Source organism: Bos grunniens, chromosome 8, assembly GCF_055505025.1.
Source record: "Bos grunniens cultivar Pamir isolate PY7600 chromosome 8, Bosgru_T2T1.0, whole genome shotgun sequence".
NCBI lineage: Eukaryota > Metazoa > Chordata > Mammalia > Artiodactyla > Bovidae > Bos > Bos grunniens.
In genome coordinates this window covers 103679348-103705504 of record NC_141172.1, presented here as the reverse complement: position 1 = coordinate 103705504, position 26157 = coordinate 103679348, and the positions used below count along the sequence as shown (strand labels likewise).

The following is a 26157-nucleotide window of genomic DNA, read 5'->3' as shown; positions in this document are numbered from 1 at the left end:
CTCTCTGATTCTCAATTTTCCCATATCTGTAAAAAAAAAAAAAATCTTAGCTGCCTCAGAGAGCAGAGGTGAGGGTGAAGTGGGGCATTGTGTTACTCTGAGACAGAAGAGGCTCGACTGTAGTAGTCACACGTGCGCACACACACACACACAGCACATACAACTCGCACCACACAGCATGCAGATACTCCGCACATGCACAGCACACACATACCACACGCCCAGCACCCACACGCACACACCACCAGGACACACACACCCCTGCACTCCTCACCATACCACTTCCCTACCCCCACCCTCGCTGCCAGCTGCTTCCCCTTTTTCTGAGTTTTACCGCAGGTCCAACTTTACATGCAAATTTAACAGATCCCAATATACTCTGGAGGATTTTTTTGTTCAAAAGATCGGTGTTGCCAGTTTGCTGCTCTCAGACAGCATCTTTGAACCTGTCCCCCAATTTCATCCTGCCATTAAGCTTTTCTCCCTGTGGAGAAACTTCCACATTTGTGGGCTCTTCCTTGCCAGAGATCTGGTAGCATTTCCAGTTCTTAAGAGGAGCCAACATCATCAACCCCTCTGAGTCATTCTGCCACGGTCCGGGGGATCCAGCCTCCCTGCGTGTGCTAAGTCGCTTCAGTCGTGTCTGACTCCGTGTGACCCCGCGGACGGTAGTCCGCCAGGCTCCTCTGTCCATGGGATTCTCCAGGCAAGAATACTGGAGTAGGGGTTGCCATGCCCTCCAGGCCCAGCAGAGAGAGATTTTCTGATGAGGACTTCTGAGCCACAGGCCGCGCTGAGGAGAACGTGCAGCTTCTCAAGCCGGAAGGCGTTTTGTGGCTGAGTCTGACTGAAACAGCAGCTGCTTTGTGTGTACGCGCGCGCGCGCGCGCGCGCACACACACACACACACACACACACACACACAGCAGCGTAGGGAAACCGTCATTTTCCTACTCGGCCTCTGACATCAGCCACCTTCTCTATAGCTACAGTTTCTCTTCACTCAAACTGATCCCTGGCGATGAAAAATGAGCCTGTCCCCCACCCGTCCTGCTGCCTTTCGCCTCACGCCCCCAGAGAAGAGTTTCTTCGTGAGGCAGCCGGTGAAGGTTTTTTTCCAAGTCACATGATCCAGGATGCAGGGGGAGAATCCTTCTTGGAACAGAGATGGGCCCAGAACCGAATCAGATGAGGAGAGATAAGGTGTGATGTGGGGAAGCCTATATAAGAATGGACCCAGGGCTGCAGCGAGCACTCAACCCACTGGCCCCGTCTCAAGACACAGCCATGCATGTGCCCGCAGGCTCCGTCACCAGCCACTGGGGAACCACGGGCCGCGGGTACTTCTGCTTCACCACGGCCTCGCTGGCTCTGTGTCTCGTCTTTGCTGTGGCGACCATTATGGTGCTGGTAGTTCAGAAGACGGTAAGTGGACTTCTCTTCTTTGCCTTTCCTTTCTGATTTATGTTCAGTTTCTCCACAGAGACTTCGGGATAAACGAAGCAAAGAACCAACATCAACAGAGAGAGGGAGCAAAGAAACGGGAAACTCACTCCTCTCAAATAATTTGGCTTTTTGAGGGAAAATTTTCTTGAGCCATCACCTCCAAACTTTCTATATACACCTGAGCCAAAGAAGGGAGAGGAGCTTTTAGCCTTGAGAAATTTTCCTAGAGGAAGGGGATATATACACATACATGTATAGCTGATTCACTTCGTTGTACAGCAGAAATGAACTCAACACTTTAAAGAAATTATACTGCAATTAAAAAAAATAATAACTGTTGCTGATCTAAAGACTTCTATTAAAGATGGAAGAGACAAGGAAACTTAATAACACATTTGTGCAACCAGTGTCATGTCTTTGATGACTTCAGAGCAGATTCCAGGATTCTGTATTCTCAGTCCAGACATTCCTGAGATTTCAGAGGCCTCGGCCAATGCTAAGCACTTTTTCTAGCCAGGAGTTAAGTTTCAGAGGCCAAAACAAGAAAAGAGAGCAAGGAAAGGAGGCCAGAGAGAAGACCAGGGCTCTTTAGAGCTTGGACATGTCAGTGTTAAAGCTCACAAGACAAGTTCAAAGCTTCCTCCTGACCCACTGCTTTGAAGGGCTTAGTGTGTCACAAAAACACAGCTCATGGAGGCAGAAGGTAGAAATGTTTTTCACACCTGTTCCCTCTGAGACTGCTCAGAACCCCGAAACTACAAGCAATTATGGGTACACACTGTGAAGTTAAGCGGTCTCAGGAAATTTACCTTTGTTTTTTATAAGTAAATGGTAAGAATTACTATGAAAACAGAGGAGGTGAAGGAGGAAGCTTATTCGTATTTTAGGAAATTGGTGTTTACAGCAAATCCACCAGGATGTATTTTAGAGAAAATACTGTACTGAGAGTATATATTGCTCATGAATTTTTAATGAAGTAATTTTGATAGTTTAAGAACTGTACCCTCAATACTACCACCCCTTCAAAGTACGTACATTTCTATTTATTCCTTCAAAGCTCTCATTTTTCATAGTATTTCAATCCTGCAGAATTTGTTCTGGTTTCCTTTAGTTGTCTTAGGTTGAATGCTCTTTACCTTATTGATTGCTGAAAAGAACCAGGCTTTAAAAGGCTTGGGTATCTGCTTCTCAAGTGTCCTCAAGAACTGACATTTAAATGAAGCTTTGAAACTCATACCTCCATAAAAGTGAAAGATAACAGAATTGCTAGCATTTGAGACTTAGATTGTAAAGTTTATGAAACTCATCATTTATTGGGCTCATCTACATCTACTAGGAATAACACACTTGAGAATATTCTGCTGCTGCTGCTGCTAAGTTGCTTCAGTCGTGTCCGACTCTGTGCGACCCCATAGACGGCAGCCCACCAGGCTCCCCCGTCCCTGGGATTCTCCAGGCAAGAACACTGGAGTGGGCTGCCATTTCCTTCTCCAATGCATGAAAGTGAAAAGTGAAAGTGAAGTCGCTCAGTTGTGTCCAACTTTTAGTGACCCCATGGACTGCAGCCTACCAGGATCCTCCGTCCATGAGATTCTCCAGGCAAGAGTACTGGAGTGGGGTGCCATTACCTTCTAGGACCCTTTTTATTCTGTACAGACTCTATAACTTCTGTAATTCTAATCTGAAGTAAATCAGAGGTGTATCATTTTACAGCAAGAGCCAAAGAAAAGAAATTAAAGTGGCCTTCGAAAATGTCTTCAGTTAGATTGTAGCTAGAACTGGTATGAGAGAGAGAAAGAAAGAAGGAAAGAGGGGAAAAGAGAGAGAGAAAGATATAACCCTGGTACGTGGTGTGGTGCTGACATATAAAGCGAGGAGGAGCTCCAGAATGCTCCTAATTCAAGTCCCACATTTGGTTGAATTGATTCTTTCCATGAAGGAACTGGAGTGGATCTTTCTGCCTCATTTTTGTAAATGTGGAAAACGAGGAACAGAAAGGGGACAGGGCTTGACCTAAATTGTCCTGAGAAAGTGGGAGTCAAGACTGCTTGGCTGTTTAATGAGGCCACTGTTCCCTTTAAGGACACAGACAGCCACAGCAGCACTAAAAAAAAATCTCCCTTCCTCCTCTTCTCTTGGGAGTGTGTCCTTCCTGGCGTCCAATTCCTTGACTTCCCCTCACTCTGGGAGATGAAAAGATTCACTTCACAATCTGACTCTAGGGTTTGATGTACTATGATTTCTTAGCCTGAGAAATATCAGTAACTTGCTTAAAAGTACTGTGATATACAAGTTAAGTGTTTTATACATACCATTTCCAATAATTCATTCAGATATTAACTGTCAGAAAAACTAAGAAGAGAGAGTTATCTCCTTGAACTTGAGTTACCAGGTTCCTGTGGGAAGAGGCTTTAGTACAGGTACAACTTAGACAAATGAATTGACTCTTAATAGGACCCCCAATAAAAGAATCAATGGGAGATACCTAAGGACCTTAAACTCATAGCCCAGTTATTAAAAGTGAAATGGATCGATGGCCACCCAGCAGTCTTCTGAGGGTGGGTGGGGGCAAGGTGAGAACCATGAGCTGGTTCTACTGGCCTAAGAAGTCCCCACTGTTACTGTGTGTGTGCTCAGTCGTGTCTGACTCTGCATCCCCATAGACAGTAGCCTCCCAGGCTCCTCTGTCCATGAAATTTTCCAGGCAAGAATACTGGAATGAGTTGCCATTTCCCCCTTCAGGGGAATCTTCCTGACCAGAGATTGAACCCGGGTCTCCTGAATCTCTTGCATTAACAGGTGGATTCTTAACCACAAAACCACCTGGGAAGCCCCCAGAAGTCACAGTTCTAAATAAAAAGACACATGTACAGGCAAAATTTAAACCAAAATTAACTTATAATATATAATAAGTGATGGGATGTAGGCACATAGGGCTAACCATGAAACCACAAGTTACGGAGATGGAATGTTTTCCCAGGCAGATCTAAGAGAAACTTCACTGGAGACTGGAGTTTCAGTTTGGCTTGAGAAATGTGCACAATTTCAAACAGGTCTCCAGAGATCAGAGGAGAGAGTATTCCTGGCCAATGGATCAGCATGAGGAAAGTGAGAAGTGTAGGGCATGTAGGAAAATCGGCAAAGATCGCCTTGAGATTTGGTTTGAAAACCAAACAACTCCAAAGGCAAATTCCTTGGGAGAGGCAAAGAACTTAGGTTTCAACCTTAAAGATTTCTTGAGCATCTACTGTGTGCAGGACAGTAATGTTCTAAGTAATGGACATAGAACCTTGATCAAAGCCAAAAATATCTCTGTTTTCATATTACTTATGGAACTTATTGCCTATTGTCTTAAGTCTCTGAAGTGGCTGTATTTTACTGACCTTTAAACCATTATATTCATTTAAAATATTATATCCACGTGGTTTAAGAAAAGTAAATAGTAAGCAAAGGCAAAGAAAAAAGTAGAAATTTCTCACACCCTCTCCACCCAACCACCAATTCCTCTTTCCTGAGATAAGGACAATTGACAGATTCTTTCATGTCTTTCCAAAAATCTATGCTCTATAAATATATAGTACACACACGTCATTATAGCAAACCCGTAAATTTGCAGCTTGCTTTATTGACTTAATAGATCGTGGAAATCCTTCCATGTCAATACATGGAAGTCTATCTCATTCTTTTGAAGAGTCACATAGCATTTTATTGTACTTCATATTTCATCTGTGTCTAGTGAAGGACACAAGATTTTCTCTAGAAGCTTTGCTCACTGTGCACATCTGCAAGTCTATCTGTGGGATAAATCCTTGGAGGTGGGAATGCAATGTGTATTTTTCAAGAGATTGTACACAATACTCTTGAGGAAGTAGAAGTCCTACCAACAAAGAGACAGATCTTCATGGAAAAGAAAGAAAATTGATTTCTTATGAAGTAATTACAACAGAGTATATGCATTTGTGTCAGAATGAAATGTCACACAACTTATACAGCAAAGCAAAGAGAAAAAATTTTCTCATATCTCCTCCAGAGACAAAGGGTTATAAATAGATCATATATAGGCTATAAGGTGGACAAGCTTCCCACGTGGTTCAGTGATAAAGAATCCACCTGCCAAGTGGGAGATGAGGGTTTGATCCTTGGATCAGGACGATCCCCTGGAGAAGGAAATGGCAGCCCACTCCAGTATTATTACCTGCGAAATCCCATGGACAGAGGAGCCTAGCAAGCTTCAGTCTATAGGGTCATAAAAGAATTAGACAGAACTCAGCAACTAAACAACAGCAATAAGGTTGACGCTAGAGGTGTTCACAGTTCAACTGGCTTGGAGGCCTTCAATCTTAAGACATGTTTCTGTTATAAACAAGAAGCCTGGTCTTGTCTAGCCCCTGGAGACATCTATTTACATTTCACAATGTTAGAGTAAGGAAGGGCTCATGCATTCTAGAAAGAAGAGAAAGCAACTGCCTTCTTTCCCTTTATAAACAGAGAAAACTCCTTTTATTAAAAAAAAAAAAAAAATTACCCTTCCAATGCCACTCTACTTCCCCACCGAGAGTTGAATTTAGGGGAAGTGATTGGAGGTGACGGTGGCAAGGTTTTAGATTTGTTTCCACTCCAGATAAACTACAGGGCTGAACTGAAATGCCCTGTGATACTTCTCTCTATCCAACTTACTCTCTCCAATGCAGTCAGTTATTTATCCGAAGAAGTCCACTGAGCAACTTCTCCAGGGAAAGCCCTAGGCTAAGCTGTAAGGGAAGAACCCAAGTGGACAAGGTGGGAGCCCTGTTTTCTGGGAATCTCTAAGTTGGAGAGGTGAGGCCCAAACCCTCACGTGCTTGAATTTGGGGCAGAATGGCACTAAATGTGGGCTTCCCAGGGGGCACTAGCGGTAAAGAACCCACCTGCCAATGCAGCAGATGCAAGAGATGCAGGTTTGATCCCTGGGTGGGAAGATCCCCTGGAAGAGAGCATGGCAACCCACTCCAGTATTTTTGCCTGGAGAATCCCCAGGGACAGAGGAGCCTGGTGGGCTGCCATCCATAAGGTCACAAAGAGTTAGGCAGGACTGAAGTAACGTAGCATGCAAGCGCTGCACTCACTGCCATAGACCAGAAGAGAGGAAGACAATTTCTGCTCGGGGTGAGGAAGGGGTTTGCAAAAGAGGTTAGAAGGGAAGCTGAGCCTCCTCCAAGAATTAAAAGGATCATGTCTGATTCCCAAAGTTTTATTTTGAAGAAATTTAAACCTACTGAAAAGTAGAATGGTAAATACCCATATAATCTTTCACCTAAATTCAGTAAGTGTTGGTATCTTGCCATATTTCTGCTCCTTTCTATAAATATGAAAGAAAGGTTCCGTCAGGGTGACCTTTCACCCACACGCATTTCAGCACCCATCTCCTGCTTACTGCGTGCCATTATCATGGCCAAGAAAGTTAATGTTATCTTGGCAGCATCAGTTTATAATAATACATAGGCCATATTTTAATTTCCTCCACTTGTTCAAAAACGTCTTCTATAGCTGTTGTGCCTTTTGTTTCTCGATCCAGAATCTACTCTCAGGTCACATACAGAAATGGTTTCATCTGTTTTACCTTGGAATGTTACTATTTAAAAGGTGGCTCTGCGAGCTTATTAGAAATGCAGACTCTCGGGCCCCACCTTAGACGCAATGAATCAAACTCTGCATTTTAATAAGGTTATTGGAGAAGGAAATGGCAACCCACTCCAGTACTCTTGCCTGGAAAATCCCATGGATGGAGGAGCTGGGCAGGCCACAGTTCATGGGGTCACAAAGAGTCAGACACGATTGAGCAACTTCACTTTTTTTTTTTGGTGATCTATATGCTCATTAAAGTTTGAGAAGCAATGATCTAACAGTCTCCTCTGCTCTCTGTTGTTTTTTCATGACACTGACTTTTTCAAAGGATCCAGGACAGTTCTATTGTCACGTTTTGGGCCTGTCAGTGTTTACTCACAATAATATTCAGATGAAACATTTTGGGCAAGAAAAGGACATAAGCAATGTTATATTCTTCTTTTTCGCAGCAGGGCTAGAAGCATATGTCAGGTTGCCCCATTATTGGCAATAACAGTTAGTCAGTTGATTCAAGGCATGACCACTGTCTGTCTTCATAGTGAAAGTGAAGTCGCTCAGTCGTGTCTGACTCTTTGCAACCCCATGGACTGTAGCCTACCAGGCTCCTTCATCCATGGGAATTTCTAGGCAAGAGTACTAGAGTGGGTTGCCATTTCCTTCTCCAGGGGATCTTCCTGACCCAGTGATTGAACCCGGGTCTCCTGCATTGTAGGCAGACGCTTTACCATCTGAGCCACCAGGGAAGTCTTCTTAGTAAACCACTTTAATCTTTTTTATTAAGTAATCTACAGGGTAATACTTCGAAGGCATTCAAAGATCCTTCATTCCATGGTTTTGGCATTCTTTGGTGATGACCCTCAACTGAATCAGCCAATGCACTGAGGGTTGAGGGATGATGATTGCCTAATTCTTTCACTTCTTCTGTATTTGCTAGCTGGCATGCGTCAGTGGAGAAGAGCTCTCCATTGAAAGGATGGGAGCAAGAGGAGATGGTGCCAGGCATTCTAGGTGGGGCCGGAGTAAGGCCAGGCGCAGAACAGAGATCAGTCCAGACTGCACCAGGGAGCAGCAGGACTTAGAGCCAGGTGGCAAGAAGCACAGATAGAAGATGACAGGAAGCCACCCCATCAACAGACTAGGAAGGTCTTCTGAACCTATCCATAAGCTCAGCTCCACACTCAGCCTCCAGTAGCCATTTCCCCCATTCCTGTGGACAGGCAGACCTCAGTGTTCTGACTATGTGTTGAGTAATGTTTTTCAGTTCAGTTCAGTTCAGTTTAGTCGCTCAGTCGTGTCCGACTCTTTGCAACCCCATGAACTGCAGCACACCAGGCCTCCCTGTCCATCACCAACTCCCAGAGTTCACTTGTCTTTAAGACCTTGTTATTCAGTGTGTCCCTGGTCCCAAAGCATTGGCATCATCTGGAAGATGATTTCGTCATTTCATTAGAAATGTAAAACCTAAGGGCCCATCCCTGACCTACAGAATCACAATTAGCATTTTAACAAGACCCCTAGTGAGAGAAGCACTGCTTTAAGCCCCTGTATTCCAACGACCACTTTCACTAACATTAGCAAAACCAAGGCTACCGAGGACAATTTTCTAGGACCTCAATCCACTTTATCATGGAGTCTCAGGAGAATTTTCTGCCCCAGCTGCATCCTGCCCTACCCTAGAGGGGCAACGTGGCTTGGGATTGAAGAGCATTGCCTTTGAAGTCAATATGCCCCAGTTTGAATCCTTTCCCTCCTATTCACCATCTAAGGGACCTTTAGCCACTAAGCTATTTCTCTAAGTCTCAGTCAATCACTAATTCTTACGGTAAAGATAAAATAAGTTAATGCATGTAAAGCATTTAGCCCCTGATGATTCAGTACCCTCAGTCAGTCAGTTCAGTTGCTCAGTCTTGTCTGACTCTTTGCAACCCCATGGACTGCAGCACGCCAGGCTTCCCTGTCCATCATCAACTCCTGGAGCTTGCTCAAACTCATATCCTTTGAGTAAGTGATGCCACTCAACCATCTCATCCTCTGTCATCCCCTCTGAAGTACCCACATTAAGTGCTTAATCACATTAGTTCAAAAATAAGAGAGGCATTCCTGGTAAAGGTCTCCATGGCCCACCTTACAAGATGTGAGGCCACCTGGCATAGTCCAAACATCAGTTGTCTTTGGCCATTTTCAATAAGAGAGGGCATCTTTTGTCAAAGTAGATTTAGGAGCTGATTTCCCTGCACAGGATTGCTCTGTGAAAAGAAATAAACCTTTCAAGGTATTGAGACAAATTACACACTTCATTAGGATTAAGAGGGTAACCAAAATAGCCACCATTTCCAACCACTTGCTAACACTTTATGCATAATATCTGACAATGTCCATAACTTTATGTATAATATCTTATTATGTCAATAATCCAGCAGAGAGAGGAATTATTAGCAATCACAGTGATTAAAGGAAATGGGAAAACAAAGAGTCCTAGGCAGAGAAGATGACTGGAACAGCTCATTTCACCTGGGAACAAAAAGGTTAAATGTAAGGAGGGTTCCTCCCTCCATACACAGAAACATTGTTGAGGATACCCATGAGATACTCAGAGTCTGAAAAAAAAGAGACAGAGAGAGAAGCATACTTAAGGAAATGTAGCTGGTTGGTATACATGGAAACCAAGTTTCCTGAGCTACTAAAGTGAAAGTGAAAGTGAAAGTAGCTTAGTTGTGCCGACTCTGCGATCCCATGGACTGTATAGTCCATGGAACTCTCCAGGCCAGAATACTGGAGTGGGTAGCCTTTCCCTTCTCCAGGGTATCTTCCCAACCCAGGGATCGAACCCAGGTCTCCTGCATTGCAGGTGGATTCTTTACCAGCTGAAACACAAGGGAAGCCCAAGAATACTGGAGTGGGTGGCCTGTCCCTTCTCCAGGAGATCTTCCCAACCCAGGAATGGAACCAGGGTCTCCTGCATTGCAGGCGAATTCTTTACCAACTGAGCTATGAGGAAGCTACTCAATGGAGCTGAGAATGAAAACCTGGGAGGGCCCATTTGCTTCTGTCTGTGTCTAGCCTGTTTACTATTTACCTCAAAGCTAAGTTGCTAAGCATGGTAGTTCACATTTCTCCAGCCAAGACCCAGATCCCCAGGCTAGGTTTGGGAAAGAATTCTTAGACTGGGAGGTACCTTACTAAAGAGGAGTAGATAAACGGACAGCACTCAGCATAGTGTCAAGGGCATAGAGGGTCCTCAACAAAATGTAATTTGTCATCTCTTTATACCCTACTTCTCCGCCTCCAAATGCAAAGACGGCCAACAGGAGGGCGCATGGGTGGAGGGGAAGGAGAGTGAGCTGGTCTATCCATGGCTTCTGCAGACAGCATCTCTCTTGGGGCATAGAAAGGGCACTGGAGAATTTCATTCTAGGATCTGCCACCAACTCACAAATATCTCAGTCTCCTTGTCTGTGAAAATTGGCTTGATGGACTAAAGGATGCCTTGGCTCCCCTCTGGCCCTGATCCTTTGATCCTGTCTACTGGGGGTACCTAAGGGAAGCTATGGAGACCTGTTCTCATGCCAGGAGCTCTTCAAGGCAGCAAAAGTCACGCTTCTGTCTTGGATGCCATGGGTCCTGGGCTAAGGTTTAAGCAACAGGATTCTTCCCTGTACTATGACATGTTGTTTTTGACATCCTCTGTCTGAAGCTAGAAAACCAGAGAGCCTTCAAATGACCACACCCCCACTTCACCAACTCAGACTCCCCTAAATTAGATCTCTGCTCGGATAGTATTTCTTACAGCCTTGCTACTCAAATTGTGTTCTGTGGGCCAGGAGCTCTGCTGTCACTTGGGAGCTTAGCAGAAATAGACTCTCAGGCTCCACCCACATCTGCTGAATCAGAATTTTCATTTTAACAACTCCCCAAGTGATTCGTACACATGTTCAAGTGCTATCTGGAAACATGCTGCCTCTCTCCCTCGTAGCTCTTGCCACAACTTGCAATTCTAGTTCTATATTTATCTGTATGTTCTGAACGACTGCTTTAATGATTGAGCCATAAAATCCACAGGATGTCTTCCAATGACTTAGAGCTTGGCACACACGATGTGCCCATTTGACATGTGCTGAATGTACAATTCTCTGGTATTTCCCAATTGCCAGTAGCCACTGCGATGGCTCCTCGGGGGTTGTTGCTCTGGCATTCTCTCCTTGTCCTTGGATATGTTCCAGGGCAGCCAATGAAGTCCACCATCTCAGCACCACACTTAAATGCAGATGTTTTTCTTCACATGTGTGCACATCATACTAATCGATGGACATGCTTGGCAGTAAGCCAGATGTTTATTAACTTATGAAAGGCTGTTTGTTGTCTCAGGAGGCAACCAGGAGGGGAATCTATGACATCAGATTTTCCTTTGAACTGTGTGTGTACTTGAGAGACCACAGATGTACCGCGCTGTTTATTAGGTTAAGAGCTTTCAGCCAAGGCAGTAAAATCATAGACTATGGAAGCAAATAGGAAAGGACCTTCCAAGCCAAGTTCATTTCTTTTCCCCTGATAAGCTGAAGCCCTCGAGTTTATACTGACTTCCTCCTCCAGATCAGTGCTCTGCAGGGCTGTGCCTCAGGAGACCTCCTCGACTCAGGACCATCCACTTGGGCTGGAGAGGAGAGTCACTGATCAGAAGAGCTGTCAGTGGAAGGAAAAGGACAGAGTCCCTAGAGCAGTGGCAGAATAAAAAGAGAACTCTAGATGGTCCTAGGTGTTCTGACACAACACTAAGAAAATAAGATGCAAGCAGCAACTAATTTCTTGCTCGATTAGACATTGGGAAGTTGTTTTAATCCATGAAAATGCTCACATTTCTTTAGGTCTTTATTAATATCTCAATCCAATGCACTACAGGAGACCTTGATCTGGGTAGGTCAAAAGATACTTCACTCCTTATTGCCAGGACAGTGAGGGGTGTCTCCAAGGTTGAGGTGGGGGAAAGGCGGAGAGAGCCCAAGGTGGGAAAACTAGTCTCTGAAGAATTTTTTTAGCTTCATTTATTTTTATTTTTTTAATTGGAGGATAACTGCTTTACAATGTTGCGATGGTCTCTGCCATATATCAATAAGAATCAGTCATAAATATATATATATATATATATATATATATATATATATATATATATAGGCTTCCCAAGTGGCGTTAGTGGTGAAGAACCCAACTGCCAATGCAGGAGACATAAAAGATGCAGGTTCGATCCCTGGGCCAGGAAGATCCCCTGGAGAAGGGCATGGCAACCTACTCCAGTGTTCTTGCTTGGAGTATCCCATGGACAGAGGAGCCTGGTGTGCTACAGTCCATAGGGTCACAAAGAGTCAGACACAACTAAAGTAACTTAGCACACATGTGTGTGTGTGTGTGTATATATATATATATATACACACACACCCTCCTTCTTGAACCGTCTTCCCCTGCTCCCTATTATACCCCCTAGGTCAATCACAGCGTGCCAGGCTGGGTTCCCTCTATTACACAGAGCTCCCTGCTAGCTATCTGTTTTACACATGATAGTCTGTGTGTGTATATATATATATGTCAGTGCTACTTTCTCAATTTGCCCTACCCTGAATGTGCCTTCAGAAACTCGGCCTCGCTCCAGAGAGACACAAAGGCTTCAGGACATTTGATATAGAAGAGAAAAGCAGGAGTAACATTTGTTCCTATGTAGATTTGATGTTGGTACATAGTAGAAAACCTCAAGAGATAATTGATATTTGGTCTCGGTTGCAGAGTGCTCGTTTAAAATTCTGAATTAAGTGCAAACTACATTTTACATAGAAATGTATCTCAAATAGTTCCCATTTGTGTTCTCTTCCATTAGAGGTCATTTCTATGTAAAACCATCAGAATTGCCTTTATAGGTCATGTCCATTTGACGGCCTCTAAACCCTTCAGTTCAGATGGTAAAGCATCTGCCTGCAATGCGGGAGACCTGGGTTCGATCCCTGGGTCGGGAAGATCCCCTGGAGAAGGAAATGGCAACCCACTCCAGTATTCTTGCCTGGAGAATCCCATGGACGGAGGAGCCTGGGGGGCTACAGTCCACGGGGTCACAAAGAGTTGGACACGACTGAGCGACTTCAGTCACTCCTTCCCCAATTTGAGTCAGTTGCAGCGAAGGGGATGAATATAGGGCCTGTTATACAGAGGGAAGTAAGTCAGAAAAAGAAAAACAAATATCACATATTAAGGCATATATATGGAATCTAGAAAAATAGCACCGATTAACCTGTTTACAGGGAAGACATAGAGACGCAGACGTAGAGAACGGCTTCTGAAAAATTTATTGGGGTGAAAAACTGCCCATCTGCTTCTGTTGCTTACTTGCTCAGAACATGTGAGCAAGACCTCCTTTCCTCCCCTCCATTCCCCAACCCCGCAGGTCCTCCTTCAGGAGCCAATCTGCTCTCAGATTGTCTGCCAGCAACCTCTTTCTTAACTGTGTGATTATTTATATATACAGTTATGCTTATTCTAGAATAAATAAAACATAGGTGAATGTTAACATAAATAATATACATTTATGCTTATTTATGTTATATAATGGAGAAGGCAATGGCACCCCACTCCAGTACTCTTGCCTAGAAAATCCCATGGACAGAGGAGCCTGGTAGGCTGCAGTCCATGGGGTCTCGAAGAGTCAGATACAACTGAGTGACTTCACTTTCACTTTTCACTTTCATGCACTGGAGAAGGAAATGGCAACCCACTCCAGTGTTCTTGCCTGGAGAATCCCAGGGACGGGGGAGCCTAGTGGGCTGCCGTCTATAGGGTCACACAGAGTTGGACACGACTGAAGCGACTTAGCAGCAGCAGCAGCAGCATGTTATGTAAGTATTTAGATATTAGAGTCAAATGTAAATCTGCAATAAATCCACAAGGACAGGGGCCCAATTTAATCATTTATGGTATCTTCACAATGCTTGGCACATAGTCATTCTATCAATTCAGAATTTCCAACCACAGGAGAAATAGTACCTTCCCAGCTATATTTACAACATACTTTCACTGTTTGCTGAATCAAACATAGAAGAAAAGAGCCCACATGTATTTATACACTACAGTTGTTTGCCTTACGTTGACAAAAGTAAGAAAAAGTAGTACACGTGGTGGTGAAAAGAAAAAGCGCTGGACTGAAAGTTAAGAGTTGCAGATTCTTGCCCCTGATGGCCATAAACTTTTTACCTCTCAGCTTCCAGTTCCTCACCTGTGAAACGTGGATAGTAATCCTCCAATATTATTTCTGATAAACAGGTTGTAAAGCTCATGTAAACTAAGTCAGTGAATTCGTTTTTTGTTTTTTGGTTTTTTTTTAATCTTAAGAGTCAGATGGAACACAAATTCTAGATTACACAATACTTTGAGGGCAACCAAAGTGAAAAAGAAAAAGACTAGCTGTTTCAATCTGACGACATCCTCATCCATTTTTTTTTTAACTTTTCTCTTTCTTCTCTTTCAGGACTCCATTCCCAACCCGCCGGGCCAATTCCCCCTTAAAGGAGGTAAGACTTTGGAATTAGGAGTAACTGTGCAGGGGATAGTCCATATCACATCACAGATGATTAACCACCAGAAACATCGTGAGTGTCCAACAGAGTGGGTGGGGGCGGAGGTGGGCTGTCAGGGCCAAGCTGATGCATCTCCATTCCTCCGAGCGGCTTCTGAGCTGCACTCACGTCCCCACGTTATCCCACCAGCCCTCAACTCTCCCACTAGTGAAAAGGCTGCCTCTGGACAGACTGGCCCATGGACCCAGAGAGGAACACAAAGCGCTATTGTGTTAAGAGCTTAACATCTAGAGTCAGGTGGTGTGGATTTGAATCTTGGCTCTACATCCCACCTGAGAAACTCAGTTCCTTATCTATGACATGAGAGTAATAATAACAACCTCACGAAGGTATTGGAGAAACTGTTAGATCTCTTCTGGAAACTGCTTTGCATGGTGACCAACATATAGTAATCATTAAATAACTGGTTACAGCCCAAATGCATAATGAAGTTGAGGGTTTGTCAAACAGACCTTCCCATGCCCCATATTTTTCTATCACTAAAGTCACTAATCAATAGGTTGTCTCTACTAGCCTCAGATTGGTGAGATGCAGAGTTAGGTTAACATGGAAAAGTGAAAAACTTTGAGACCATCTGATATATGTTTTCATTGCACAGAAAAGGAAAAGTAAGACCAAGTGAAGGGTCTTGTTCAGGGTATTGTAGAGTCAAACTTAGAACCCAGATGTCCTCATTTCAGAACACCAACCTTCAGTCCTGTCACCTTTAGAACCTAGACAGCAAGCACAGTTGGGTGACCAGACAGCTCAGAGGGAAAAACTAAGAGAAAGAGTGGGTCATCATAGGCACCTGGACAGACACACCAGGGCATGCTTGGGACCAGAGGACACACGTGTGTGGATACAGTTCCTCACACAAGAGCAATCACACCTGGAGTTCCTTCAGGACACCCTGAGCTCTGCTTCTCCTTCTGTTTGTCACCCAGAGACTTGGAAAGTAAGGGCAGAATCCCCTAAATGAGCAGCACTCTGTGTATTTCAAAGCAGACTGATAATTACAGCTTTGTCAACAATAGCTGAACTTTGGCTGAAATTACTTAGCATGAGACCTCGATTCCCACCAAGCCTCTGTAGACTGTCACATCAGAAGGGAGCATGGCATAATGCAGAAGCTAGCTAGCTTCTTCTGTAAACGACTAGACAGTAAACATTTTAGGCTTTGTAGATTGTCAACTACAGGGGGTCTCACAAGTGATCCCCTTTTCCTGCAGTCAACTATACTTTCCTCTGAGAGCATGTCCTTTTCTATGTTGTTTTTGTGTGAAAATGTCCTTTCTTTTACAACACGAGGTTGATACAGATGGGAATCAGGTTGGTTTGCATTTTACTCAGAGTTATTTTGTCTGTTTGTTTGAACAACAACAGGCAAAATAAGAAGCTGCCGATTCTGTACTGGTCACTGAAATTTACATTTTGGAGTCCTTAGTTTTGGTTTTGAAGTAATTATTTTGGTCTATAGAAATTTAAAATTTTGGCAGCCATGGACTAGAACACTTATCAGATCCCTTCTTATATGGGCCATCACTGTGGATATCAGAACACAAACTAATGTAAAACCAACCACAGTTCACAATTCAATGTCTTTGCAGCCAGATTTAAAAATGCTAATAATTCTCCCTAGGGCCATGAAACTCTTGTTAAAGACCTTCCCACTCTTACCCTAGATTTATCTTAGCCTCCATCCTATAAGCAAACAGCTTGGGGATTAATAGTCCTGTTTGGCAGGTGGTGAGCTGAGGCCCAGGGAATCAAGGTGACTTTTGGAAGGTCGTCTAGGGAACTGATGGCAGAGCAGGAGTCAGAATCCAGGGCTCTTCTCTAGCCCCACATGATTGTTGCCAAAACTCAGCCTCTGTCCACTGGTGCTGAATAGAAACACAGGGACAGAGTTTTGGGTGAAGTAGAAAAGAGAAAGTAGAAAAAAGCTTTTACTGCTTTGCCGGGCAAAGCGGGCCACAGTGGGTCCATGCCCTGAAGACGATGTGACCTACCCTGGAGGCAGTAGTGAGGAGTTGTGTTCAAGGAGCAGGGTGTGATCAGCTCATTCTTGGATTGGTTGGCAACAAGGTGAAATTTCAAGCATCGTCAACCTTCTGGGTCAACCTTCTGGTTTCAGTCTAGGGTCTATGTTCTTGTGGTCAGCAGTTTTCATCTGGAAAGGGGTCTGCTTCCTGTAAAAACAACTTAGGAATGTGTGTCAGGCCTTTATCTGTATCTTTCAGGAAACTGGGAGTTTAGTGATTCTGTTATGTGGCTGAATTATAGTCTATAGATTGTTACCAGTTTCTTAGCCCAACAGCTCTTCCTTGCTTCTACATCTTCACATTTCCCAATCATTGACTCTTGAGTCGGCATTTTAAGACAAGGACACAGGGGCTCATACACAGTTTCATGATGTGCTTTGGCCATAAAATGTCAGTGACCTACTGTGTGTGGTCCTTAATGAAAGTCTCCACCTGTCTTAACTTGACCACCTACAGACACGGTGGTCAGATGAGGTGGAAAGAATACCACCTTGGAGCAAGACCTGGGCTCCAGAGTTGACCTCCACACCAGCAGGCTGCGTTTTTCAGGGCAGGTCTGTAACATACAAAGATGGTGCACTGAATGAACGGGAAGGGTCCTTCCAGCTGTGATGCTTTATGATATTCTAACCTTTCCTTCAATATGTAAATACAGAAGAAAAAAGTCTAAAAAGATGATTCCTAATAATCTTGAGGAAGTCTGCAGGCTTCCTGCAGGAGGCACAGCCTCCTCCCCAACAAACCCCCTGTGAACAGGCAGAGGCAGTGAACTCCCTTTGGAAAAACCATGGCAAGACACTCCGGGCAGAGGAGCGCTGTTTCCCAGAGGCTCCAGGGAGGAGGCTCTGGGGGCAGCGTGTGGTTTGCCCCCCAGGTGGATGAGAGTGGAAGCTGGACTCTTACCAGGGAGCCCTGTGCTGCCGGCCGGTGGAAACTGTCCACTAGGAAGCCAGCAGCAGCCCAGAGCTTAGCAAACAGGGCCAGGAACACACACCAAAGTAACATTAACACAGGACGACACTTAGCTGCAGGGAAACCATGGAATGCCAAGCCTTTTCTGTAAGGAGAGGATGTCTGAGTCCCAGCACTCACCTCCCACTCCCGGCCAGGAGACTTGTCACCGGCAGACCGCCACCTCACCCCCACGCTCTTGTGCTTAGGACCCGGTGGCCTGGCGGCGGCTCAGCTGAGACTGCGGACAGCCAGGCAGGGCCCCGGGAGGAGGACCTTCTCCCTTCCTCTAGCAAACAGAGTCACTAGGGGCTCCCTCACAAAGCTGCTCAGAGGGACCACAGATACGACTCTTGTCTGCCACGCGGGGGCCGGGAGAGGGGGGCTGTGCTGCTTCTCGGCATCCTCCTTCCTGTCTCCTGCCTCCCGCACGTTCTGAATCCCACGCATTCTCATGTATGTGCTGTATTTGCCCCAACCCCAGAACAAGCCCCCATGCCTGATCGCCCCAGAGTTCCAGAAGCACCCACGTGTGTGTGCAGCAAAGCTGGCAGCAGGATTTAGGGATGTGGAGAGGCTGGTGGGGTGGTGCCTCCCAACATGGAAGCAGAATGGAGTTTCAGAGCCTACGTGATCGCGAAGCCTCTGCACTCTACCCACCAGGTGGGGCACTCTCAGGAGCACTCTTCCCTTGGGTTCAGCCCTCTAGCACACATACCCCCCACCCCCCACCCCCACCTGCTTCCATGTCCTTCTTCCCAATTTCACCACCCATCACTTCCCCTCAGAAACTCGGCAGAAATTCAAACTCCTGACTTCATTGCAAAATAATTTTGATCACCTCAGCCCCAGGCATTTCCAACATCCCAACAACCAAATATCAGTTCTTACCTGCATTCCATAGACGACTTGTAAATCAGTTTTTGTTTTATTCCCCAGCTAGGCAGGTGCGAGGATGTGATGGGATGAAGATAGTAAACACTGATGGGGCCTTTGCTTTGGGCCAAGCACTGGGCCGAGGGCTTCGTGATTCACTCGTGCAGTCTCACAACAAATCCCAGGATAATTATTAGCCCCTTGATAATTGTTAAGTAGGGAAACAGAGAGATTTACCAACTTGCCTAAGATTGCACAGCTAGCAAGGAGTGGGGCCTGACCTCAAAATCCAAGCTGATGTGCCTGGGAGCTCTTTGGCTTATCCAGGATGTCATGGTCAAGATGCTGAGTGCAACAGGACCGTGCTTCCGTAGTGTCCCCACCAGGGCTCCAAGGCCAGGAATCCCCCCAGGGCTCTCTGCACTCCTCCACTCCTGCTCCTGTAGCTGTTTGTCTTCCCGTCAGTGAAGCCTGCTCTCTGGTGTTGAGCTCCAGGCCACTAAGGCACCTCCACACATGGCTCTGCACGAGAGCCAGGGCTGTGGGGAGCATGAACAGCCCACGGCAGGGGATCTGGAGGCCAAATTCAGGCCCCAGCTTTGCAGTGGAGGATCCTAAGAACTGGGAGGATCCTCCCCCCACCCCCACCGTGGCCAGTTAAGATAGTCTGCCTTTCCTGTGAGCGTCACGTGCACACTAATATCCAGAGGTTGCTGGGGGCCCTGAGGAGGTGGAAATAGTGGATAGACCACCTGGAGGAGTCCTGAACCCCTCTTGTGTGTTCCCCATCTCGCAAACAAATATCTTAGGATTCTCTCACCACTTTCGTAATACCATTCCAACAATGTCCCATGTTTGCCTGGCTTGCAAGCTACTCTCCTCCCCCACTCCCTCTGCTAAAAGGAAAACGTGGGCATTTAAAAGAGATCAAATAAGGTTAGCTAATTGCAGCTAGTGAACCCACCCCCAAAGAAACAATACAAGCTGCCCATGGAAGGCAGTGAAACTAAACCAAGGAGCTGGTTGCTCAGCAATCGCCCGCTGTACCTGGGGTCATGTAGCTGGGATCCGGATGCAGGCTGCACAAGAGGCAGGTAGAGATGCAGCAGCATCCTCCTCCAGAAGGGCTGAACACAGCAACCAGAGACCTCACGTCTGTCAGGTGGACAAAGCTGGACCTAACTGCCCGGTCCGCTGGTTGTCGTAGTTTCCCCCCCCCCACACTAAGTGGGGATACAACTGCTCAGTGGTCACTGCTTTTCACGTAGTCACAGGCCTCAAAGAACTTATTTGCCTTTGTGTTTACTTTAAACCTATTCACTCAAAGCTCACTCAGAAAGTGTCTTTTTCTTAAGGCAGTGCTAACCGGGATCAGGACTCTCTCTAACAGAAATAAACTAGAAAATGGGCCACACAGAATAAGGTGGGACAGAGTCCTGGAGAGGCCATCAGAGTGCTAAAGCCATCTGTGTCTAATCCCTGCCCCTTGTCACCCAGAGGAGAGGAGAGGGAGGGGGAGATGCGGTGGAGGGCGGGGGGTAGACAGGAGGAGGGGAAGAAAAAGGAAAAGAATTCAGATCATCGAGGCGCATATTAACACTTATACTTGAATTTTTCACATACACATGTCACAAGTCTTTAAATCTAGGAGAAAAATCCCCATCCTTCACTTTGGAGAAGAGGAGAAAAAGAGAAACAGAGGCGGGGGAGGGAGGGAAGGACAGAAGTTAGAAAGGAAGGAGGGAAAGAAAGCAAGGAGGGAAGGAAAGCGAGTTTGTTTCTCAAACTGGCTTCACTACATGTTTCATCCAAGCTCTCTGGACACCACACGTGTTGTCTTAAATTTCTGCAAGCCCTGCTGTGCAAGCCCTGGGCCAGGAAATGGGAGCCAGACATGAGCAGATCTCTCTTTGCCTTTTCAATTAGACTTTAAAGGTGCTTCTTAAATACCCTCCAAAAATATCAATTCAATCTGCACTTAGTATAAGTGAATTTCCAGGAATTACACATCAAGTCAGATAGCTTTATCTTACATACTGCAACAGGTCAGGATTGAAGAGACCCCAAGGGAATTCCCTGGCAGTCCAGTGGATAGGCCTCTGTGCCATCACTGCTGTGGGCCCTGTTCAATACCTGGTCAGGAACCAAGATCCCACAATGTGCCATGTGGCCAAAAACAAAACCCTCAAAATCCCAAGGAAGCTTCAAGGGATTCAAATGAATTTTCACTTGATCTCAACTTGTATTTACTGGTGACTTTCGATGTTTAACACTGAGCATGTCAGAACAGCTACTCCTCAAATGCCGTCTGTAAACCCAAGGCTACCTAGCCCTTTGTTTAACGAATGGCCTATTCTGGAGTTTCTCCTTGACGAGTTAGCCAAGGAAACCGGAGCACTGAAGTCAGCTGAAAAGACCCTGAGGTTAGGGATTCACTGTGATTCCGAATTCCACTGACAATGGCGAGGCTCTCCCCTAGATGTCGCTATTGCGACTCTCCTGGATATCGCGCCAAAAGAGTGGAACTCAGAAGCCAGGACATGGTAGACGCAGAGTCATGAGGATAATTCCTCTCCTTCTTGGAAGGATTAAAGTATTTTCAACAGATGACGAAGGGCTATTCACATTGTCCTGAGACCATCCGATGGCCTCAAACACTTAGGTACATAATTAACAAACCAGTCCACCAGATAATGTCGTGGGCTCTGGTTTAACGAGCGTCTCATTGGCCAGACGAGCCTGCTAAGAGCGCTGCTAAGCTGTGCTACTTCAGAACCAAGGGAAGAGTTGGGGAAGAGGGGTCTACCGCGTGCTGGGCTATCTCCTCCAAGCCGTGTGCTGTACAGGCCATTTGACATCCATAACCTCATTGCATCTTCGCAACATGCACACGCTGGGGTTGACTGTTGCTGTCTCCACTTAACAGATGCAGTAATTGAGGGTCAGTAACAGGAAGGGACAGGTCTGATTTTAGAAGCCTTGACCAGAACCCAGGTGCTTTCTTTGAGATGCGCTGTGTCTGTTTTGCTCCAGTATTAACCTGGAAGGTACTTGGCACTCAGACCACACACTTTCTGGCTGGAGTGGTAGGTGTGGCTTGTTTTGCCCATTGGGCATTGTTGCGTCTTAATGGAAGCCTGACAGCCCCTGACTTGTTACTTGGCAGGGTTCAGCCCGTGAACCTGAAGTCACCTGCTGGCATTCCCCGGGAAGAGGAAATCCAGATGGCTCATTAGCACTTGTTTTCCAGGCATGCACAGCTGTCTGGTCAGTTTTCAGGCCAGTGTGTATGGCGGCTGCACACCCACTTCTTCCTACATTTAAAGCCTCTCTGCTCCATGGGAAAACTAAAAACCAGGGCAGAGCCCAGGACTAGGAGTCAGGAACTCTGTGCTCTGAGCCCAGCTCTGCCACTTAACCTACTGTGGGGTCTTGAGCCAGACCGTTAGTCCCTCTGGATTCAGCCTCTCCACTCACAGATCTAGGGTCACAGTTAGCTTGGCATCCGATGGTCCTCTCGGGTCTAATATTTTGAGATCTCAAGGAGGGTTCCCATCTTCACGTTGCATTGTTCTGACTTCTATCTAGAACATGACCCTTCCAACCACCTAAAGCAGCATCTCTCTCCCTATCTCTGTCTTCTATGCACCTGACCAGGAGGGTTTTGTTGGCAAATATTTCTCTCCAGGCTTCCTAACAAAGCCCAAGGAAATGTCATGATCCTTCTAGAAGAGACCAAAGCTTGAGAGGATGGCTTACAAATCTTGCCCACCTGAAGGCCTTGGTTCTCAGGTACTCACGAAGAACCTGAGTTGTCTGAAAGATGGAATGCCCGACAGAAGCAAGGGGTCCCAGACTGTGGCCCGGCCCCACCACTGACTCATGGGGTGACCTCGGACAAGTCTGCTATGGGGGTAGCATTGGGGAGCACATGTGTTATGTAGTTACCAAGGCTGGGCCAAATGATTTCTCAGGGAAATTCCAGTTCTATGAACCATGAAAACCCTTACAGAACCAGGTTGTTCATAACTTAGGTTATTCCCAGACCTAAAACACTCTGTTCTACTGCCGCAGGTATCCGGAAATCTTAATGCGTGTAGACAGACTCCTAGATGGGGTAGAGCAACGTGCTCAAAAGATAGATAGTTGGAGCTGGGACTGACTTCGTGTCCCTGCAGCAGGCCTGGCAGTGTACAGCTGAGTCTACACAGCCGTCTAAAATCAGCTAGAAGGGCCCTTCTGGATCATCTGATCCACCCTGCTCTTCATCTAGCATGAGACACAACTGCCCAAAGAAAAGTCCTAGGTTTTAACTCCCGGGCCATCCACTTGCCATGATGTGCGGACTGTTCTCCCCTCCCCTCCCTAGTCTTTAGTTCTTCAAATTAAACCCCTCAGTGCAGCTAATTTGGTTGGGAAATAAATGAAACAGAAGTGTGTTTTGCTCCCTGCTGCTAAGTCGCTTCAGTCGTGTCCGACTCTGTGCAACCCCATAGATGGCAGCCCACCAGGCTCCCGATCCCTGGGATTCTCCAGGCAAGAACACTGGAGTGGGTTGCCATTTCCTTCTCCAATGCATGAAAGTGAAACGTGAAAGTGAAGTCGCTCAGTTGTGTCCGACTCTCAGCGACCCCATGGACTGCAGCCTTCCAGACTCCATCCATGGGATTTTCCAGGCAAGAGTACTGGAGTGGGGTGCCATTGCCTTCTCCGTGTTTTGCTTCCAATGCTCCCCAAATTCAAACTTCCTGGAATACTATAGGATTCCTGTCTCATAACCAAAAAAGATTACATCATGGGCTCACAGGGTGATAAGGAGACTCAAAGCCACATGGCTGATGACCCATGGAATATTCATCTAGGTCTTGACAAGAGCCACATGACTCTCACACCAGCCCAACACATCACTGAACAGCACTAACTGGTCCAACATTTGAGCTGCCAGCACTGTGACTTGCAATGTGTGTTGTATGTCCTTAATGAAAGTCTTCCCACTGCCTCCTCCGGGAAATGGGGACAAGAGCGGTATTCGCCATTAGCTGAGTGCATCATCTCCTTAAACTTCCAGGAGCCATGCTGTTTGGGCCCACAGAGCCAGCCCCCATCAGCCCTGGCCCTCCTAACAGCCTTGAAAGTCGCTAAGCACCAGCAGCATGCCTTCCCTAGGCTCCTCTCCACATTCAGCAGTTCCATTCCACCGAGAGCTCCTCTGGAGCCCTGCTTCCCCAGTCCCTTCCCTTAGCCAACTCAGTGATGTCATTCTTCAAGAGAGTTGCCTCTGTTTTCCCATCTTTTCGAAACATCTAACAGATTCTTTAAGAAAAACTAAGATAAAAAAAAGAAAAGAAAAACTAAGATACACCATGGCATTTGACTTCAGGAAATGCAAAAGCTTCAAAAGTAAGTTTTTTTTTTCCATCCTTGGGTTTCTCAGAATTACAGCTGAGGTCAACCCAACAAACATACAAAGACCAAAGGGGAAAGAAAAAAAAAAAAGAACCTGCATGTGTGAGAGGCGAGTCCAGGCTTGTACTTCTACATCCACCTGTTAAGAGAAGCTCACCTGACAGATGCCATGAGTGGCAAGGTGTGAGGGGTCCTTGGCCAAGGAGGAGAGTTGTTCACGGTGTGACATGCTGGCCTGAGCCGAGGGCTTGAAGCTTAACCTCCCATGTAATCTAACCTGACCTGCAGAACCAAGGACAGAATGAAGCCAGGTGTCATCCAGCCCGGAAGGGGAGGCCAGGCCAACCATCCGCATTCCCTTCCTCAAGCCCTGAGAGCTGAGCTGACATCCACAGAGGGAAGGAGTAGAGACAGACTACATGATTCAGCTCGACAAACATTTACAGAGTATCTTCTGGGCTGGCAGTGGGGGTATGGAAACAGTAGTCTCTGCCCTGAGGATTCATGGTCCAATGGAGAAGGCAAATAAATGGAAGGAGAGGTCAGAGAAGGGTTCCCAGAGGAGGTGGCTACCAGGCAGTGCTTTAAACAAGGCACAACTTGCCAGTGAAGAGGGGGATTCCAGATGAAATGGAAAGCCAGCATGGTGTAATTGGGGGCATCCCAAGGGCCCAACCTCCAATAGAATGGTCAAAATTCCACTCAGGCATTAGAGTCAGACAGCCTCAGCTTGAATTGCCCCTCTACCACTGACCAGCTGTGAAAATGTGACAAGCCACATAACTTTTGAAAGACTCAATTTCCTTATATACAAGAGAGAAGTTTCTAGAGTACCTTTCTTGTGGGGTGATGGTGAGAATGAAATAAAAGAATGCATGTAGCAGGCTTAGCCGAGTAAAAAGAAAATAGCCATCCGTTATTATGTACTAGCTAGCATTGTTATTCCCAGCACCACTGCTGCTACTGGTGGAACAAGTTCAAGAGGCAACAGGGGGAAGAGGGAAGGCGAGGGGGGAGACTGCAGAGTTCATTAGGGATTAGAACACAACGGAACACAAATACCATGGGGAGGAGCTTGGCCCTGATCCCACAGTCACAGTGGGTCAGAAAGGGGTTCCAAGCAAAGAGACACAGCCAGACATGTCTCTCTGCGATTCCTTTCGACCTGACATTCCATACCCCAAAAAGAGAAGGCTGGGCCTTCTCATAGCCACAGCACATTTAAGAATGAACAGCCCTCTGTTCCCTGGTGGCCTAGTGGTTAGAATTCAGGCTTTCGCTGCCTTGGCCTAGGTTCAATCCCTGGCCAGGGAACTGAGATTCCACAAGCCCTGTGAGGCATGGTTCAAAAAAAAAAAAAAAAAAAATAAGGAGGAGCAGTCCTCGTTGCCTCCTTGCTATGACTGCATACCCCAAGAGTGTGGGCTGCAGGCAGGATAAAGCTGGAGGATGAGTGAGGGGTAAAATCAAAAGAACGAAAGAAGAAGGGCAGCTGGCCCTCCAGCCCTTCTCACCCAAGAGACCTGTGGACCAGAGCCTCTTCATGCCTCCAGGGGAGATAAGAATGAAGACAGACCCCTGCTTCTGCTGGGGGTGCCTCTAGCAGTGAGCTTGTTCAGACAGCAGGGGGAACTCTTCACTTAACTTTCTACCACTGCAAGCCCCCACTGTAAGGACAACCAGGAGGGATTTTCCCAGGCCAGGACAGAGGGCAACGGGGAAGACTGTGAGTCCAACAGATGCTACTCTAAAATCCCCGTGAGCAAGCCCGCTAGGATGTGGCCGCCTCAACCGAATGGCTGCCTAGTCTCTGACAGATGGAATCATCAGTTGTCTCTGTCATCTCTGGTGACACCATCAAAAAGATGTCAATGTCAGATCCTAGATCTGCCAGTTCTAGAGATTACGGAAACCAAGACTCAATGAGAAGAAAAAAATGCCCAGAATAAGCTGAGTTCATGAGTCTTGCAGGAAATGTATGGCTTGGTTCTGTGCATACAAAATAGTTACTATACTAAGAAATGAAGCTGCCATCACCAGTGAATACATTTAAAATATTCTGATTTCTTAAATTCCACAATGACATAAACATTGTCTTTTCTCCCTGCCAAGGAAGCTCCATATAGCAGGCTGCCTGCTTAGGTCTCTATGATCTTATAGCCTTTTAAAATTGAACACCAGGATGTGTTTACCTCCTCTGTCTGGCAAAATGGCCTTGGGGAGGAAGTCTGGTCTCTGAA

General features: G+C 46.1%; 1 protein-coding gene and 1 long non-coding RNA gene across 2 annotated transcripts in view; one reads left to right on the top strand and one right to left on the bottom strand.

Moving 5' to 3' along the window:
* The first annotated feature begins 878 nt into the window (after nt 1-878).
* Nucleotides 879-26157, top strand: part of TNFSF8 (TNF superfamily member 8) — a 31378-nt gene continuing 6099 nt past the window's right edge. Inside the window, exons 1-2 of the mRNA XM_086413891.1 lie at nt 879-1425; nt 14552-14594. Of these exons, the coding sequence (XP_086270017.1) occupies nt 1231-1425; nt 14552-14594 (238 nt within the window). The 5' untranslated portion in view covers nt 879-1230. The remainder of the gene's footprint in view (nt 1426-14551; nt 14595-26157) is intronic.
* Nucleotides 14383-21429, bottom strand: LOC147367864 (uncharacterized). Its single transcript, XR_015168751.1, has 3 exons — nt 19559-21429; nt 16652-18711; nt 14383-16525 (listed from the first exon to the last, which is right to left on the bottom strand). It is a non-coding gene; the product is annotated as an uncharacterized LOC147367864 (long non-coding RNA).